At 32.0% G+C, this 20246-nt stretch overlaps 1 protein-coding gene across 3 annotated transcripts in view; it reads right to left on the bottom strand.

The window, feature by feature from the left end:
• The window catches only part of PsGEF (Protostome-specific GEF), an 84645-nt gene that overhangs the window by 26377 nt on the left and 38022 nt on the right, over positions 1-20246 (bottom strand). For all 3 annotated transcript variants that reach the window (XM_074131888.1, XM_074131898.1, XM_074131908.1), the window contains exons 8-19: positions 10394-10448; positions 9970-10069; positions 9766-9849; positions 9634-9678; positions 8816-8990; positions 8350-8475; positions 6714-6900; positions 2245-2424; positions 1981-2067; positions 1739-1906; positions 1077-1178; positions 824-937 (exon numbers count right to left, since the gene is read on the bottom strand). In XM_074131888.1, coding sequence (XP_073987989.1) covers positions 824-937; positions 1077-1178; positions 1739-1906; positions 1981-2067; positions 2245-2424; positions 6714-6900; positions 8350-8475; positions 8816-8990; positions 9634-9678; positions 9766-9849; positions 9970-10069; positions 10394-10448 — 1423 coding nt within the window. The remainder of the gene's footprint in view (positions 1-823; positions 938-1076; positions 1179-1738; positions 1907-1980; positions 2068-2244; positions 2425-6713; positions 6901-8349; positions 8476-8815; positions 8991-9633; positions 9679-9765; positions 9850-9969; positions 10070-10393; positions 10449-20246) is intronic.

A 20246-nucleotide genomic window follows, 5' to 3' on the forward strand; every position in this document is an offset into this window, starting at 1 on the left:
ATTCACAATAAAAAGCTTTCTTTTGATCTCATGAATGCTATTAGGACATCGGCTGAGGAGGTTGTTGGAAGAATGAAAAGAGGAGAAAGAAATGACTGGGAATGTGTATAGGTGTGGAGAGAAAGGATCGAGACAAGGATGAAGCTGTGGCAAAGAAGCACTAGGGCTAGCTCTGACGAATAACGCCGAAAAAGGAGAGCGGGAAAAATGTGTGTAGGTAAAAGAAAAGCTAAAAAGAGGCACAAAAATTAAAAGAATTAGAGGAACATTTATAAGCAAAAAGAAAATACAAGAGTATTAGAGAAATAAAAGCGGATTTCAAATTGAGACTCTCCCGATAACCTCCCTAGATTTTAAAGGTATTGATGCGGCCCTTAAAGCGCATGTTTGTCACTCCACGAATACAAAAGAGATAAGCGAAATCGGAAATGGAGTTAACGACGACGTTGAAATGAAGTACCCCCGGAAAAAGAGGACATCGAAGAAATAAAACTAGCACTGTTGAAGAGATGGTTGATAGGCTGATTTGTTATATATGACAAAATAAAAGGATGCCAAGCGATAGGAGAGTTCAACCGTTCTATGTTTCGAGGAGACTACTTGGAACAGCTTCACAATAGAAGCCCAAGGTTAACTTTAATGTTGGTAACTTTCTGAATTTGTATTTTGGGTAATCCACGTAAAAACACATAATCCAAGTAAGGTTCTGATTCTTTTAATATAATTATGTCTAAAATTCTGTTTCGGACTTATAAATTCTGTTTGGCAATAATAAATTAATAATTGAGGGAGTAACTTCCATGAATAAGTAACATTTATTTACCTTGCACCTTGTAAATACCAATCTGCTTTCCAAATCTTGGAGCGATAACAGAGGCCTGCCTTCTCCATCAGGTTCCATTAATCCAGATTCCACTGTGATCTCTCTATACGCAGCCTAAAACAGATTTTAGCTTATTGTGAATTAACAAAAATAATTAAGCTTTACTATGCATATTTACTAAGATCTCTTAATTAAAACCAAAATAAATTCTAAATTTAAAAAGATATAATACCTTTTTGTTTTTCACTCTCACCTGCATTTCGTGCACTACTTTTGATAGAGCTATGTAATCTTCATCTTTCGTTTTCGTAATATTTAAAGTGGTTTGCAATAGTTTAAGTACCTCACGATAGTGCTGGAATTAATTGATAAAATAGATTAATAATGAATATTGTTGATTTTTTGAAAGATAATATATTTATTTGAGAAGAGAAGGTAGAGCAAGTGCAGAGGGTGACAAAATGAAATTTAAATTATCTTAGTTAAGATGTCACCAGATACTGATCATACTGACCGCCTTAATCTGAGATATGGTAACTTAGTAAGTCTGGCAAAACTGGCCAACTTCTTTTAAATATGTTGGTGAAGTAGAGATTATAAAGTAGGATAATTAATTCTAAAGTTGTAATTTTTTAACTACTATTAAGTCCTAGGATTTAATCAAAGAACCTGAGTCATTTACAAGTTTCTGACTCGTACAGAATGCTCGGAAATTTTAACTAGATGTTTTTGAACGTTTATGAGCCGCACATAATCTGAGAAAAGTACGAAGCTTTTCTTGGTATGACGGCATCTAAGAAAAATGAATATGTCTACATCTTTTACCACCGTTTAATTTTTAACTGTTTTGAATTAAAATGATAGGTCTTAACAGAATGGATATCAGCATAGAAACTGTAAATACCGAAATATTACCTCTAGGGGTTTATGTATAAATGTTGTCAGATCAGGTCGCCTTCTTGGAACTGGAGGCTCTGTGATCAACTTCATGAAACCAGGGTTTCTGGTCTTTTCTACTAAGAGGCAATCGGCTTTTTTCAGACCTACACAATATCGTTTGTACGCATTACTTAGGCCATTTAGCTGAAAGTAAAAATGTACACTTTTAAAATAGTAGGAATTTATACAACATAATTTTTTTTTAATATAAAAAATACTTTTTTATGGTAAATTCTGCCTAGAGATTGCCCCAACGTTTCATCTTGCACATAAAGTTCCAGAATGTCCTCTGTATGTCGTAACAGCTAGACAAGAAAATTAGCATTAATTATATTTATACTCGTAAATTCTGAAAATAATACAATTTGCATTTTTCGTGAGCGTGATTAGTTATTTTTCTAAGTGAAGTCATAGTTACAAAACATTTTGAAAAATGATATAAAACAAATAGAGATTACACAAAAGTCTTTGAGGTTACTTACTTCTTGTGCATTCTGGAAAAGAACGGCATGCTCTGCTGGAGATATCAAATCTTTCCTCTCCGAAAGAGGCAGCAAAAATCTTGCTATACCAAACTGTAAACAAAGGGCATATTGCTGCTCCTTCCCCAGTAACTGGTAAACACTTCGTTTTCTACATTCTTCCTCATTGATAACGTTACTCTGTTTATCAAAATTAATTTTAATAAACTACAGTTCAAAATCAGAGTTTCCTTAATTTGTATTTGAATTTATGTAATAATGTAGGTATGTGTATATTTGAACAATAACAGTTCCAAGTAATTTCATTTTTGGAATACTTTTAATGAGTGAAGATAGTGAAATCTCATTCAATTCCCACTTAAAAAAATCATCAATACGTATGGAACATAAGCTACTCTATTCGTAGGTAGGATGAAAACCTGACCCCCTTCTGATTTAGTCAATCCAACGCCCGTAGTTCCACTCTACGTCAAAGATCCTTGGACAGTCTCTAATGAACTTTACAGTTCTACCTCAGGTATCAAGAACTAATAGCATTCAAAAAATACTCCAGGTTCCGTTACATTCTCATCAATGAGATTTCCTCGAGCCCAATTCCACTACTGGCTACAAATATTATGTTTAGTGTTTAGAGCTGTCGAGAACTCACTGATTTCACTGTAACAATGACTTTGATTAATCATCATATCAATTATTACTTCATCGTGTGGAAAGGTTCCGATAGAAGTTGTACACCTCAGGACTAATAATCACATATTATCAAAATTGAAAAATCATTTGGTTATTTCAAGGGATTTTATTTTTTTTAATTTATTTAATTATTATTGGTTATTGGCGCCCGGAACTTTTTTCAGTGCACTGCTTGCCTCCATCACCAGACAGTGAGCTGTAAGAAGCTTCTAGGTAGAGAAAATCTGAGGGCCAGCAGCTGGATTCGAAGTTCAGATATTGAATGTGTCCTGCCTAAAATTCCTCGTTTAACAATATTTTTTCCGGGTTCATGAGAGAGTAATATTTGACCTTATATTGTTAGCATAAATAAATTATAATGATCAGTCAACTTAGGTTGTCACATTATAAAATTCCAGGATCAATTTTCAACAGAAAGTGCTTGCACTTTATGCAACGCTCAACAACCAGAATCCTTATTTTACTTTCTTTTTGAGTGCACTGTTCTATCTAATCTGAGAGAGAAATATATGTCCCGGTGAGAATGAAGTCCATTTTGAGCAGTTTTGAGATAAAACGAATTTTGTGTTTTGCTCTGTAAAAAAATTCTCTTCAATAAACAGTCAACTCTCTCCCAATAAATTGAACAGACGATTCAAACTTCTCGACAAGCGATCTAAACTCTCACTGCAGAATAAAAACTTATCTACACAATGATACTTAAACCTGCCTGGACTTGAGGAATGGAACTTTTGGGCTCAGCCAAAGCTTCCAATATCTACAAAATCCAATCCTTCCAGTCAAAAACACTCCAACGAATTGTAATGCCCCTTACTATGTCCCTAACTCTCTACCTTGCACCGAGATTTCCTTGTTCCTTATGTTTCAAAAGCTGTAAGATCCCGTTATATTAAATTCCACACATCAATCCCCTCACATCCTAATCCACTAGTGTCCCAACTTACTGCATTGCCTGGAAATACTCAAGACGGCTGAAGCGCAGGTGGCCAAGCGATCTTCTAAATGAAGTGCCAGTGCACAATAGTGAACTCCTCTTGGGGAGTTTTTTTTTGGGAATGGGTGAATTCTCCCCTCATACTATTCACGTACTTATCTATTATCATGTTGTATGTATCAGCTTCACTTATTGCAGAAATATATTGCGGTTGTGAAAGTAAATAAAGTAAAAAAAAAAAAAAATCCAAATTATAATTTAACTAATAACACCAACGCTATGGCTTATTTTTAATTATTAGTTAACTAAAACCATATAACAATTCACTAATTAACACCACACGACAATACTTCACCAAGAAAACAGTCATAAAGAAACAATCTGGTGGACTTACGCCACTGTCATTCTCAACAGTATGAGCTTTTGATTAAGTACTAAAACTTTGTGCTTCTCCTGATGGCCAATAAGTGCACTAAGAACTTACTGCATTAAACAAAACAGTTGTAGAATATAAAGCTGTTGTCACCTTGATTTCAATAAAAAATGGACTTACGCCACTTTCATTCCCACCGGGACATATATCCCATTGTATAACAAATAATGAGTTTGAGAACTTTATAAATATTTCACCTATCATAATAACCTCAGATAAAATTAATAATATCCACTAGTTTATAGTGAATAGCTTAAAGCAAAAATTGTAAATATATGTGTCTATGTTTTTACTAATAGTATTTTTTCTTCTTCTTCTTCTTTTCTCTTTTAATAAGAATTTCTTTTGATTTCTATTTAAATACGATATTTCAGCCATTATTATTCTTTATAGAAATATTACTTCTTTTATTGATATTTGGATTTATTTTCTTTTACATTTCCTACGGTTCTTTGTATTTGCAATCCTCAATTTTTTTTTAATCTATTTTTTTTTTTTCTGATCTTTAATAAATAATTTTTAATTTATTTTTCAGGTTTTCAAGTAATTTGTTCATTTGCAAATTGTCTTTTAACTGTATTTTCCTTTTTTTTTTTTTTATTAAAACTCATTGCTTGTAAGGGTAAATCTTTATAAATCAATAAATTATATTAATAATGTTTTTGGAATTTTTACTTTCTCTCACTCGTTTCTTTTTTTTTAGTTTAAGGCGTGTCAACAGCTCACATTGTTTCCCCGGATCCTTTACCGGGGTACTACCAGCCTTCAGACATTGTGGTCTCCTTACAACCATCACTGTCCATCACTGGAGAATGAGATGAATCAGTAATAACCAAAGGACAGGCAGTACTGTGATACTGATAATAAAAATATGTATTAGATTTTCATTATTATGAAAGTGTAAATATTACAAGCATTACAACAAATTCACACGATTCAATTTTCCTACAATAGGAATGAAGAAAAAGTATAAGCGGGAAAGTAGTGTATGTAATCGGCTTAGCAGCACGATGCCAACAAATCCTAAGAATCCTGGTGGGCTTTAACATGGAAGAAAGGTGATCAAGAATTTTGAACACTATGAGACTCCACAGAGTCAAGTTCTCAGCTAAAATATTATTCTGTTTCCCATGAGGACTTTGGAACAACAATAAAATGTTATATATATATATATATATATATATATATATATATATATATACTAGAAAATTTTTTAGGGGTATAAATTTTTTAAAAATCTCTTTGTTTTCAAATACCTGTCTGTAATGTTATTACCACGGTTCATAGTGCATTATATGCCTTAACTAAAAAGCACTCAACGACTTTGATGGATATTTACTAAAAAATATATAAAACAAAATATAAGGAAAAATATATAAATAAAAAAAAAGAAGAAAAAAAATTATATCTTTAATATTTATAAAAAAAAGAGAAGAATTTTAAGCTATAAATTCCGTAGAAAAAAGCAAAATTAACGTAATAATAATAAATAATAATAAAACAAATGAACAAAAAAATATATACAGTTTAAAATATACAATATAAACAAAATAAAAAATATATAATAAACTTTACAAATCACAGCTATCTTTAAATTTCAATCAAATTTTGGAAAATTGGTAATTCGTGAAATTTGTGACAAAAATGAAATCCTTAAAAAAGATAATTTAGAACGTAATAATGATTGGAAAAGTACAGTTGTATCTATATAATATACAGTTAAGAAACATATATTTCTTAAAGGAACTTATAGTTGAACTACGTACATAAAATTGCTGTAAACATTATATACTTTGGATAACAACCCACTGTAATGACATACTGGCCAATCTCTGTCCTATATATATATATGGGCTGTAGTATTAGCGAATGCCAGTTTACCGTCTAACTGTTTAATATGTGTATTTTTCTTTTTTTTAAAAAAATATATATATTAAACAGTTAGACGGTAAACTGGCATTCGCTAATACTACAGCCCAAATAAAACAAAAATTAATAGAGGCAACGGATCTATAAAAAGTGAGCACTGTTTCATATTCTCAATTATATTGCGAACCATTCTTAACGTTTCTTTATATTTATGGCGAGTAACAATTATATTATTCTTCATAATCCTCAATGTTATCGAGAATGACTAGGAACTGATATCAATAAAACGATATTTTTCATGAATGAGATAATAGCTATCTATACATTCGGTAGAATTATGATATTCATCCAACAAATATATTATTTTTTTGAGAATACTATTCTCAATTTTTAATGGAAGCTGCAAAACTGGCTCTAATGGGTTCTTAACTTGATGATCTAATTTGATTAATCTATTATAAAATGCTTTCATTTCATCCCTTACGATAGTTGAATTGGGGCATGAAAAGGAAGTTAATGTCATACTAGGGTGCCATCACCCACCTCACTGTTGAAGGTAACCTGAGGCAAATGAAGCCTGCGCTTCACCAACTCAAGGGAAGCAGCCGTAGCAGTCGTAGTTGCTGCAGAACAAGCGGTTGAAGATCGCTGTTGAACTCCGCCAATAAGCTGCCCTCGACTACTGGGTGTCTTTCTGTAAACCTCTAGTATGAGTCGTGTCCCGCAAGATCTGAGAGAAAAAATAAAAATGGTTTAAAAAGTTCATCAAGAGAAAAAGAATGTTGGTGGAATTTTAAGAAAGAATTTTAAACATCGTACATTTGAGTCACATTTAATCCTTACCAACGTTATACAACCTGTACCGGTCAATTTAACTATAATGCAACCTTACAGGAAAGTTTATCTTCATCCTTCCCTGAAAACTATCCCCGAAACAATTTTTTTTCAAAGAAAAATAATAAAAAGTTATGAATCTATGTATAAGTATTATACACTCAAAGTTTACAGAAAACCCAAGGAGCTACTTTCGACAAAGTGACCAATCCCCATTTAACATTTAACCCCCTCAGCAGTACACAAAGAGATAGGATCGTCAGAACAGTATCAAAGAGAATAGGTTTGGTCTGCATTTCTGAATAATATTATTGATTTTATTATATTCCTGTCAGGTTAGAACTTTCATCCAGCATCAAGGTTAGATAATCAGTTTGGTGGAGAGATTTCGACTTCATTTATGTTTCTGTTTCGCACTGCACTAGCAAAAAAAAAAGGCCGTTTCCGGGAAATTCTTAACCCGCACGCAAATAATACAAATGGTACTGATTTTTTCCCCAAAATCTTCTTTTAGTAGCATCTCGCGGTATCTGAGTGAAATATCAAAGTTCTCTATCTGAGAGTTTTTTTTTTGTTTTTGAGTTATGTTGGACACACATACTGCATACATTATTATCTAAAAACCATTATTTTGATTCAGGGGACCTCAAAATGGGCATTTCCAATAAAAACTCGATTACACTGTCTTCTCATTACCAATAGAAATAATAAGGTATGATAAGAGAAGTTAAGGTAATTTATAAAAAGGTATGACAAGAGAAGAGAAGTTATCTTAGAGGATATATTTTATAGCTGGAACTTAAGTTGATACATAACAAAACATGACATTGATACAAAACAAATAAAGTATATAGTAGTAAGATTAGACCACAGTAACTTAGTAAAAATTTTCACAATTATCTAACGTAGGTGGGCTATGTGGGGCACAATTTCTAACCACAAATTTTATACAATTACAAGAAACATGAACTTGTCCTTGTTTACAATAACCTAAAACTGTTTAACTTTTAACTTGGTTGAAATCCATACCTAATACACCATATAAAAATCACATTATCCTAAAGTTTCAATAGGCTTCAGCAAGAGAAGTTTCACCTTGGTTAGGCAAATGTTTAGCGAGACAGCGCACGACTATCAACTAAAGTAATATGCTTAACAGTGGAAGTCTTCGAATTTTTGGCAAGCAAGTATGAGTACGTACAACATGAATAATTGCATTTCATATTTAGCAAGTAACTTTTCTGGAAGAAGATATGGAAGTGTTCAACGGGATTTAAAAATGCTGAGTTTAGTAAAACGTTAGGTCCAAAAATTTCATTGTTTTATATTTAAAACCAATAATTACTTTATAAGTTGTAGAATTTCTTCTTCTTGAAGCGTTACTACATTAGTTTTTCCTACGAAAATCACAAAGTCTCCTGGCCGAAGTCCAGCTTGCTCGGCAGGTAGTCCAGCTTCTACTCGTTCTATCCTGCAACAAACATTATTATTAATTTTTTTTAATTTTTAATTTAAAAAGCGCGACATTATTGTCGGTCGGAGCCTTTTTCGGGCATTGCGGACCTCTAAACTGCATTCTTTTGTTACAGAAAAAAGTCCATCATAGGGTATTGTCTCCAAAAAGAGCAGGCAGTTGGATTCGAAACCGGGATCTAGGCGTGGGAATCCAGTACAATAACCACCAAGCTTAGCTCTTGCCTGATTATTATTATCATTATTTTTTAAACAAATTGTTAAATCCTGACATATAGCATAATTAACAGCAAACAGAAATAAATTAATAAGTTTTTTTTTAAAGAAACATTGCTCACCTGGGAGGATGGGTCCACGCAATAGAAAAGCCATAACTTGACCCATGTTGTCTATTAAGGGTTCTGGTAGTGGTAAAAGGAGTGCGTCCAGATGGACCTGAGGGAGGACTACCTGCACAAACTTCCTCAGGGGGATCCAGTTCTAGATGGCGTAGGAACATATGATCTTCTTGAACTGAAAACAAAAAAACAAAAAAATGAATCTAGCAATTATGCAAATACAGAATTATATTAACAACTTTATATCAAGACTGTACGCTTAAAAGGTTGGCATACTTCCTTGCCCAGAACTGACTAAAATTTATTTCACAGAAAACTATTCAAGTAAAAATGATGACCACACATTTTTAATACTAAGCATCAGCAGTTATTAGAAAATCGTAGGTGGGATTATTGAACTCATGAGTCTCAGAGCGTATTGCGACAAAGAAGAAAGAAACGGTTTCTTTCTTGATTGTGGTGTACTGATTTATGATATGAGGCCCAAAACATCTTGAGATCGGAGGAAATTGAAGGACAGGATGGAAAATCCCGAATCCTGCTAAAAAAAGTAAGGATTCACTTACTAGAACTAGACGGTTGGAACAATAGTGTCTTTTAGCTTCGGTGCTTTGGGAACAAGGACCATTTCATGTCCAAAACTAATCCAATCATGATAATTTGGGATTTCCCACCCTTAAAAGTTTCTCTGGAACTGGTCTGAGAAGCTAACATTTGGGAAGAGCTTGTTTGCTGTTATATGTCTTATTTTTCTGAATTTTATATTTTGAAAACAACTTTCAATTTTAAGCAAATGATTTAAAAAAAGGAGCACAAACCTCGTTCCATTTCCTTTTTTGATGCTTTCCTTCGTTTCTCTTTAGCTGGCAAAAACAAAAAGAAGATATTACACAATAGAAATGTCTGATAATTTTTACAGCATTATTAGAGTTAGATTTATAGGACCTCACCAGTTTCTACAGGTTGTGCGACTTCAGAATCATCTATGCTAAGCAGTTCTTCAACACTAGACTCAGACTGGTTAGCCATCACTTCTGTAAACAAACATTAGTATACAGCGGAATGGAAGAACAAAATATTAAAATGTACAATTAGTGCAAATTTGATAAATTTCCTCTCTAAATAACATAAATTAATTAAAAAAAGTAAATAACCTGTCTGTTGGTGCCACAGAATTTCGGAATTGGTCATAATTGGAACATTTTTGATTCGACCACAACTTTGCGACAATAATCTAAACGTGCCATTCACTTCCTGAAATAATGGTCACACTCTATTAAAAATAGTTGTTCACATTTGTGTAAATTATATTAATACTTTGTATTTTTTTATAATTTTTAATTAAGGAGCTCCAACAACTAAAGTAATTGCTGTTTAGACGCTCCTCAGAGTCTGCAGTCATCACTAGAAACCTAGACATTGAATAGTGAACAGAGAAAATCTAGGGTAGACCTGGTTGGATTGTAATCAAGACTGACGGCATACTACTAGTATGCCATTACATGCGCGTTGCTATTGAGTTATCGGTACTCTGATTAGCATTACATTGTAAATTAAAATGGATAAAAGTTTGCTTACCTTTCTAATAACATTCTTCACTGCAAATGACATGCAGCCGAGGAACTCGCTTTTCCTGAAAGACAACAAAGAAATAAATAATAATAATTCCATAAGAACTAAATAATAGTATAGTTTGATGAGGATTGCTATTTTATAAGCATACAGCTTATACACTATTGTAAATTTAAATAATTATTTTTGTAAGTAGAAGAAGAAGAAAATAAATTTATTATTCTGTGACTATTGTCCCCTAAGAATAAATACATGTGCAGTTGGAGGCCCTATTAGTTTGGCCTAACTCTTAAATATTTATAAATAAAAATAAGTATTTACAAAAATAAAAAATTAAAATTAATAAAATTAAAGAATACAGTTAGATGACACGGTTAGAAAGACAGATTAATTTTCTAAAAATTGACACCATTTCGAAGCATGAGTTATTCTCCAAACAGCCTCAATCTTCCTCCGAATACTGGAAAAATAAAAGTAATCGAAAATTTTGAGAAAACTCATTAGGCCCTTATGTGATCATCATTAGACCTAGGTGCTGGCACTTTTTATAAACGTTTCCTTGTCTAATGGGCTTTCTAACGGTATATCATTTTCCAGGATTCCTTTTATTTTCGTACGAGAAATTACGTTTGTTTTGCAAGAAAACGTGTTCACGAACACACACAGTGACAGTTTATCAAGTTGTTTAATTCATTGAAAAATCTTTTAGATTGACCAGTAGTCAATTTTAAAATAGGCTATCTTAAAATAAGAAAGTCGAAAGTTACAAATTGCTCTTTAAACATTTACTTCTGATCTCTCTGAAATATTTGAGAAAATGTTAAAGTGCCAGCACCTAGGTCTGATAATGATCACATTAGGGCCTAATGAGTTTTCTTAAAGGTGTCAATTTTTAGAAAATTTATCTGTCTATCTAACCGTGTCATCAGAATCAAATTCAGACTAAAACATTCTGAGTAATAACATTTTTATTACAAAAAAGTAATGTTTTTAGAAAAAAAAATTAAGTGACGTCACTCAAGAACAGTGGAAAATATGAAGTTGGCCAATACGTCATTGAACTCCACTTTGGATGTACCACACACAGTAGGCCTATGGACATTACTTACTGGTTCACCCTGTATATACGCTCGCTCGCGGAGAGATTAAGAACTCTATTCAATTCTATGAAAATGTGCTCTACAAACTGAGTGGATGTCTCTCCACCTATTTATTGTCCTGAAGACACTTTTATAGACAGAGGTGCCCTTCAACCATGGCCTAGTTGGTGATAACTAGTCGTTCATAATTCACAGCTAATAAATTTAAAAGCATGTAATTAATTAATCTGCTAATGTAAAACAGTTACAAGAATTGTATTAGATTTAGAATATTTTATAATACTAATTCATTGTTCAATTACAATTCATTACAAAGCAATGTTAATTCCTTATTGTGTTATTCTTATTTTTTGTAACATGTCTTGTATGTTTCTGTCATAAAACAGATTCTTCTTCTAAAAATTTCCTATATTTCGAAATTCAGGAAATCGAACTTAGCAGCACTGTACAGATTAACGTCTTATCTTAACCACTTAAGATAGTAATTACTAAACTAGAAGAAGGAAACGTATGCTACAGCTGACTAGAAGTGACTTTGTACGAGAAGTGACTGGAGGTAACCTTCGGGAAGTGACTATTAACAGGTAGGTACTACAGTCAATTGGTCGGTGGAGAATTATCTTTCGCCTTACTGCACACAGGAAATTCGTTAAAATCAGTAGAGAACAACATAGAAAGAAATACGTATTATACAAAGAAACACAACTTATTTGAGTAAAAATGAAGAGTACGTATTCATGACCAAGACACCAAACAGTACAAAAATATTGAAGACTATTTTTGGTTCTTTCTAATTTACGAACAATTACATCAAAAGAATAAAATATCTAACGCTGAGGTAACTATGATCGCTGTACCAAATACAGCCGAGAAGGATAAAACTAATATTCTTTATTCTAATAAAACATTAATTGGGCCGGTAAAGATAAATTTAAAAAATTAAATTATATCAGCATTTTCCTTTAGTTCCAGGCAGTTCTAGAAAACCACGCTTGATTGTCATGCCTATACCTTATTTTCTTTAACACCCAATTTACAAAGAGAACATTAATCTTTTACTTGGCTTCTGTAAAGCTTATGATTCAATTTAAAACACGCAACAAATTAGACAAAGATCGACAGTATTTTTCGTTGTATACTTTTAGCGATTTTTGGGTATTATTTTCAGTTCAAGGGTTTTATATAGGGTATAACTTGTAGTCTGCGCCACCCAACGTAGAAACCCTTCTTTAAAGCCGGATTTTACTTCTCTTAGCACTTTTTTTAATTTTCTTGCTGGCTTGTTTCAATTGGACAACATAAATTCGCCGATACTTCCAAACCTAGTCGTAAGACCCTTGCACTATATCACTCAATAGACTTTTTATAAGGGGTTTTTCAGCCACCACTTTAGGTAATCGAAGGTAATTTTGGCACTTCAATGATATATAACAAAAATATATTACACTGAACTTTTATAAATAAATATGATTGACATTTAGATGGGTAAATAATGTAGCTGTTTTTTAAAAAAAGTTCGTTGGTACAATTTCGAGAAAATGCAGAAAATGAAAAATCTCACTTCCGAAAGGGATTTTGGCCTAAATAACAGAAACTGTAAAAGTTATGAAATATACCCTGACGCTGCATTGCTCGCTCGCGTTAATCCACAGCTTTACAATGGAATATTACCTTCTAATTAAATACTGTGAAGAGGCATCTTTTCTTGAATTTGAAAAAGTAAAATAAGTTTCCAGAAAAGGCGTAGACTAAAATCTGAAGATAGCTTTTTTCAAAGGTTATGGAATACAGACCGGCTAATGCTACAAATATTTAGCTAACACTTGAACCTCACAATTATATTAGCAGCATCTAAGCATGAAAACTTTTGTGACTAAACAAAAAATTATTTGTGGCTTCCTAAATGCAAATTGAGCATTGGAACTTTTCTGGTTCCTATTTCTCTTTACACTACTGATACATCTTAAAGTTCTTGTATCTTCCCTCATATCGTCTGCAAAAGGCTGTAGTTCAAGCTCTAAGATAAGTTCAATAAAACAAGCCCATAAAACTAATAAATTCTTTCTACTAACTGATTTAGTTTTTCTTTTTATCTTTTGTTAAGTGTTTTCACCTTTCGTTTTTTTTTGGGGGGGGCGCATCGACTGCTGAGGTCATTAGCGCCCCTAATCATTTTAATCTTCTCTCATCTTTTATCCACTCGAGCTGGGTCGGCACGCGTCACCTTCGGGCTTCCACATACTGCACCTTGCTGAGCAAGGTAGGGTGGAGCCCAGCGTTTTGATTATTGTTTTTACTTTCCTTAAGATTGTATTCTTTTTGTTTTCTTAGTTTTTGATTGAATATATTTTCTAGAAGAAATTTAGTTTTCAAATTTTTTCTTTTTTATTTAATTTATTTTTTCGGCCCATATTAGCGGTATATTTTAATTCATCACTATGGATAACAGTAGAGAGTCTAAATGATAGGTCTAACGCCGGAAAAGAGAGATGGAAGTGAGTAAGGTAGAAGAAGCTAATCTAACAGAAATCAATATAAATGATAATGAAATTAAAATAAATTCAGGTAATTGAATGACATCAATATTAAAATGCAAATATTGTAATTATGTATAGATTATAGGCGTACAGATCTAAGACCTTTTCACGTTATTGTAGAGTGTATGAGCAAGGAAGTGGTACAATAAAAACCCACCCAAAATTTTTTAGGAATTGCTTCTTAACATGAATCATCCTAAGATTCCAAAAAATTGGGCATTACTGGATTGAGAGTGAAACTAGATAAACGAATACCTGCAAAAAACCTGAGGTTTTCCAAAATTAAAAAAAAGAAGCTAATCTTTATATTCCTTTTGCTTTACAATCGATTTCAGCAACACATCTAACCTTATTAGTAACAGAACACAAGAGATACGACATATTTTGTAATCCTATACAAAATGAAACTTTAGAAAAAATCAATCCGAAATAGAATTTCCCGGAAAAATTTTCTAAATAATATTATAGAATTACTTATACACAATTAGTGCACAAATTTTAAAACAAATCAGGAGCCGTTTTTGAGGAAATATTAAATCAAAGTGCTTACGCAAAATCATAACCACCAAATCTTGAAACCATTTACTATAGTTTGTAAAGATTACAAGTATTTAAGTTTAGCCGCACCGCTATTACTATTACTTAGAATTGAACTAAAAATTTAATTTAAGAAGTTCTGCTAAGTTATGATCAATTAAGACTTTTATCCTTCTTGCCATAAAGATGTACAGATGTTGCTATAATAATTGAAATAAATAGATAATAAAAATTAGTCGAGGAAAACAGCAGACAAGCTAGTTAAAAATTTAAATGAAGAAAAAAGGGGCACTATTGGTCTCTTTATTCCTTACAACTGGCCATTTCTGGCAAGAAACCTTTCTCCCAAGGTGCAGACCTGATAGAGAATCAATTTCTAAGTTTATTTTTGAATATGATGGGTCTCAAACTTCCTGATAAGTTTTAACTGAATGTCTTAATCAATAGACCCCCGATAATTATTTATTGATTTTTAATGATTTGGGTCAAACAATAAGTTGTTTTATAGGAGTTGATGAAGTAAGATAGCTACATATTAATTAAAGATTATTTCAAAATGACTTTGTCATTCAGTATTGTAAAATTAGATTATTTTCAGAAAACTCTACAATTATTTAGAAGCTGAAGAAGATTACCGTCTTCAACGGACAGAGCAAATATAAAGAGTAAATAAACTATTCTGAAAATAAAAAAAAAGAGCCAAACTTGTCTTCTGTTTGATTTCTAAAGGTGAATCTTAACTTTTGATGAATCCGTTATTACTTAATTTCCAAATCCTGCAAGATTGCGCTCTCAAACTCAATTAACTTAAGTAAGAGAAAATAAACTAAGAGAAATAGTTTCTACCTATGTAGGAGATTAATTTTCAGTTTGTTAATTTAAATACTGTTTCCCTAATGTTAAAAATCTGTCTATATTTCCTTTGGTTTTTATCATACTTTATATTGTGGGATGATTATGAAGTAAAGTAAACTGAAGTAGGAAGACAAATTATTTAACTTAGCTCTGAAGAAAGCAAGAACAGTCACCCGAACAGATTGGAGGTCGAACTACCAAAGACAATTGGTTTGCTTCATTAATTTGTTGTGGTGCTTAATAGCGTTTCATTGAAAACTTGTGCATCAATAGTTCGATAAGAATGTATTATGATGAATTATCAATCAATAATATCAGTGGCATTTCTAAAAGTACAATGGATCTTTATCTAATTTTAATTTCTTCTGGTAGGTATGCTACGTACACTTGTTAATGCTCTCTTTCAAGTCCCAAATTATAAAATACAAATGACCTTCAAATTCCTTTTCGTCTCGATCGAATTCAATTCCTAACAACTATTCTATCATTCAAATCCATTAATTCAAGCCCTGCTTCCGGCTAATCTTCGTCAACAACTAAAACGTCGGTGGCCACGTAAAATCGGCTGTTTAGTTTAACAGTCGTGACTCTCCAGCTGTAAAGGACAATATACATCCATCGCTGGATAGCTGTCGTTTATGCATTATTATATCTATGTGTGCTTGTCCTCAGTCTATCTGTACACTCAGTTATCTCTTAACAATTTTACTTGTATTTGCTAACTGGCAGTTGCAGAAGTCTTAATAAGAAAAAATTCTTAAAGGATACACGAAAACATTGATTAAAGGTGATTATTCAAGTATTTAAATGCCCTACTAGCAGTAGTGGTGAGAGAAATGAGTTCAAAATAATAGGGAAGGGAATAAATACAACTATAATAATGTATATAAGCTTTTCCGACTATTTCAACAGTCTTAAATTGCGAGCTGAAAAGAAAATCTGAATGAATGGTAGGTACTAGCTGATTTTGAACTTTGTCGTTCAATACATGTATATACATATTTTGAACTGAAAGCTTTTTTACAAGTTAATTTATACGAATCAACTTATTTTGTTTTATGAACGAATTGTAATTTTCTAGAAAAGTAAAATTACGTAAATTGTGTGAAGAGCAATCTGTGAAAGTGTTACTCAATTTCATTTTCAATTGTAACAATAAGTATACAGAGATAATTGAAATGATTATAAATTTTGTACGCGTCCCATTGGAGATATGCGATGTACGTAACAGTTAACTTCAATCACAATCTGTTTTTTAAATTGTAATTTGTTCTCTTTTTTAAAATATTGATCTTTTTTATCAGAATTTCCAGCTAGAAGAAAGTGGAAGTTGCCTAGGTGGCATTTAACGTCCGATCCAGCAAGCGTTCCTCTTTAAGTTGGATACATTTCCTTAAGTTGAGCTGAATTTCTTTTTACATTTTCAATAAGATAATGGTTGTTGATATTTGTTCTTGCTGAAAAAAACCTACTGTGAAAATCAATCTTTGACGAATAAAACAGTCAATCTTAATCTTTATTTGATTGTGTCAATATTACATGCAATTTTTCTATATTAATTTTGGTGCATTAACTCTTGCGAACTAATCCTCCTTATTGTTGGAGCTGTAGTTGAGAAGTTTTATGTTTTGAGCCATTACTAAAGCCACATATCTTCTGGCTTCTATTTAGCCAGACATTATAGAAAATTGTGCTAAACATCTGTTTCAAATAAACTTTTCGGATGCATCCAGTTCTCATAATCAATAAATTTGCCAAATTCAGGGAAATAAGCCTGTTATGGTCAAAAAGCTATCACCTTTGCTGAATGGAATCAATTCATTGATTTGTTTTACTTTTATGATGATTAGTGTGACATTCAAATACTTCTTCGTAAGATATATTAGAACGACTTATAATCAAACATACGAGTATCTATCGTTCTTTTGTGATCGTTTCTAATTAGCATATATTGCTTCGTTTTCAATGTCTCAAAACTTTAGAATTCGGTAAAGAAATTCCAATATTTGCCCGTAGTAAAGTACCGCGTCCGTTATTATCATTCCTCACGAAAGTTTAAATTATTTTAAATTGTAATGTTTTTTATTTTATTATAATTATTTTTTAATTTAGTTACAATTAACGTTATTCTATTGAGTTATAAGCAACAATGATAACAATATATAAGATATCAGAGTTGAGTAATTACCCAACGGTAACACTCAAATAACATTTTGCTTTATACTGACTCTCGTCATCAAAGAGGAGATCGTGATGCCACTGTCTTTTAAGACGTCTAGAAGTGTTATCTGGAAATGTTCTGGAAGGTAGATGTACAAGTGGATTGTGATGAGATTGAATGTTAAGATGGAGTTTTCTGTATCGCGTTTTAGCTACTTGTGCGACGAATGGAATGTTTAAGTCTGTGTGAATGGTGACTTAGAAAGGAGCGTTTACCTTGGAGCGAATTGTAATATTTAACATATATATATTTATGTATATAAAATATTATAATCGCCTATACTTGTAGAAATGTAAAATGAATAAACAAGATATCATAATTATTTTATGTGGATTTTAATTAAGTAACTTCTTCGGAAAGTAATCTACTTGTGTAAATTGCGGTCTGTAAGTTGAAACTATTATCTTAGTGTACTGTAGTGACTTTTGAACCTTAGAGAAACTCTGGGTAACTTTCATTGCCTAAATGAACTTAATATGTCTTAGAGTCGCTAAATGGTTAGTTACATTAAATAGAGATGCGGAAAAACTTGTTTTTTTTTTTGTTTTTTTAATTGCTTTCAGAACTCGTACTTTTATTATTAGCTATATTGAAAGTTTCTGGCAGTTTACTGCTCTATCAGAATTTTAGTTAAAAGTGAATAGAATAATCGTTCTTCCCATTAGATCAACAATTTTGGTTTGTCCCCCCCCCCTCAAGGGCCTTCTCAAATCCCCAATTTTTGTTTGACTTAAATAAGTATTTCCAAAAAGCAAATGTTGGGTTAAATTTGCGAGAAATTCTGCGATATGGTCAGGAGTTAAAAAGTTGAAGTTGCCGATCTTGAAAGTTATCTATCTAAAGACCTTGAAAGATACCTTTACTAGCTGAAAGATACACAATATTATCTAGCGCAAGCTTCCTAGAATGTACAAATTGTAAAAACTATTCTTTTGACTTCACTTAACTGGATGTTAGAATCAATGTTAGAATCTACTATCACCGAGTGATCAAATACTTCTAAAAGCAGAAACGTCCTTCTAATCCAGTGACTTCAAAGTTCTCAGAGATATTGACATCTCTTTAGAAGAGATGAACTAGCTAAAAGTCCATCTTTAAGAAACATTAGCAATGTTAATTGATAAATGAATTTAAATTCATTACCCTCAGGCGAAATACTTTAACTCTTGAAGGAGTTATTTATTTCAAAGTTGAACTGAGAAAGTTATTAAGTGCATTCTTTACCATACATAATCCAATCCAATTGGGAACTCACACTTGAAAAAGTTCCAAAGGTTTTTTTAATTGCTGAAGTGATTTGCCTAGCATTTTAGTTTAAAAAATATAATTATATTGTTTCCTGCTCCTATATTGCTTGCATTTTAAATTTAACACCTTACCACCGATTACAACAGCTTAAACAATTCTTATTGTAAAAGAAAATGTCGCTCAGTTGCTTAACGAATCTTATGAAGTAAATGAAGGCTATTAAAATCTAAGGATTCAAGATTGGCGAGGAATCGTTCAAATAAAAAACTACTCGTCTTTTTGCCACCATCTCGACAGCACATATTAATTACATAATTAAATTTTTGAATAGTTCCAGGTTGTCCACTAATCTAATATTACCCCATTTAGATTTGGAGTAACAACATTACATAATTTTTGCTTCGAAATTATAGTTTTCTCTATCTCAAGACAATTTTGTAGTTATGCTACTTTAATTTTGCATTTTTAAGCAGTTTCTTTGAAGGATTCTTTAAATATTAAACAAAATATTTTCATTTTATTGGAATGTGGTAATCAATAGTTAATTATGTAAGAAGGTATTTCTGTGTAAGAGAACAATAATATGATTTTCATTATTGGCTTTGCTTGATAGGGTTTCTTCTATAATTAAGTTGTCTTCTTAGTGATTATTTTTGCCATTTTAAGATGCTAGATTTAGATTTTATGATTAAAGAGCTTCTAATTCAATTTCAATTTCCTTCAAAACTTGTTTACCTAATAGCAGTTTTTTAAATTAAATACTTTCTAAAAATATGAAAGAAAACCATCTGTGTAATGTTTAAGGAATAAACGTAGATTTTAAGGAATGCCTAGAAGGCGTTGTAGTGTCAGCGAAATAATTTACAGTTAAGAAGTTCTTTTAGAGTGGAGGAACTAAAAGCTAGTACTAAAGCCTGTTGAACTAGTTGATGACCGTAAGAGTGGGCCAGCGTGAATACATTACAGACGACAATACAATATTGATCACAGGATCACAGAAATACTATAATCGGGTGAGTAGAAATGCTTAAGACACACGGTACATATGGATCATATGAAGTGTAAGAATATGCTATAATGATTAGTATCTTTGCTAGTTTTCAGTTTCGTATAAGAAACCCAACGTAAGTATAGTAGGAGGTCAATCGATTCTGAAGCCGTTTACTATGACCCGATAACCTCACTTGATTTTCTCTCACCTCTGGTCTGTACAATGTACAAATACTACTGTGCTCCATAGCTTCTGTCTTAGTCGTCATTAACTTCTTGGGCACATGTCACTTAACTTATCACACACACTTCAACCAAACACCATTAATGTAACACCATATTAATCGACAAAACTTGTGCAAGCTGATAAG

This window comes from Rhodnius prolixus, unplaced genomic scaffold, assembly GCF_049639745.1.
Source record: "Rhodnius prolixus isolate KJV_2025 unplaced genomic scaffold, Rpr scaffold_1, whole genome shotgun sequence".
In the NCBI taxonomy this organism is placed as follows: domain Eukaryota; kingdom Metazoa; phylum Arthropoda; class Insecta; order Hemiptera; family Reduviidae; genus Rhodnius; species Rhodnius prolixus.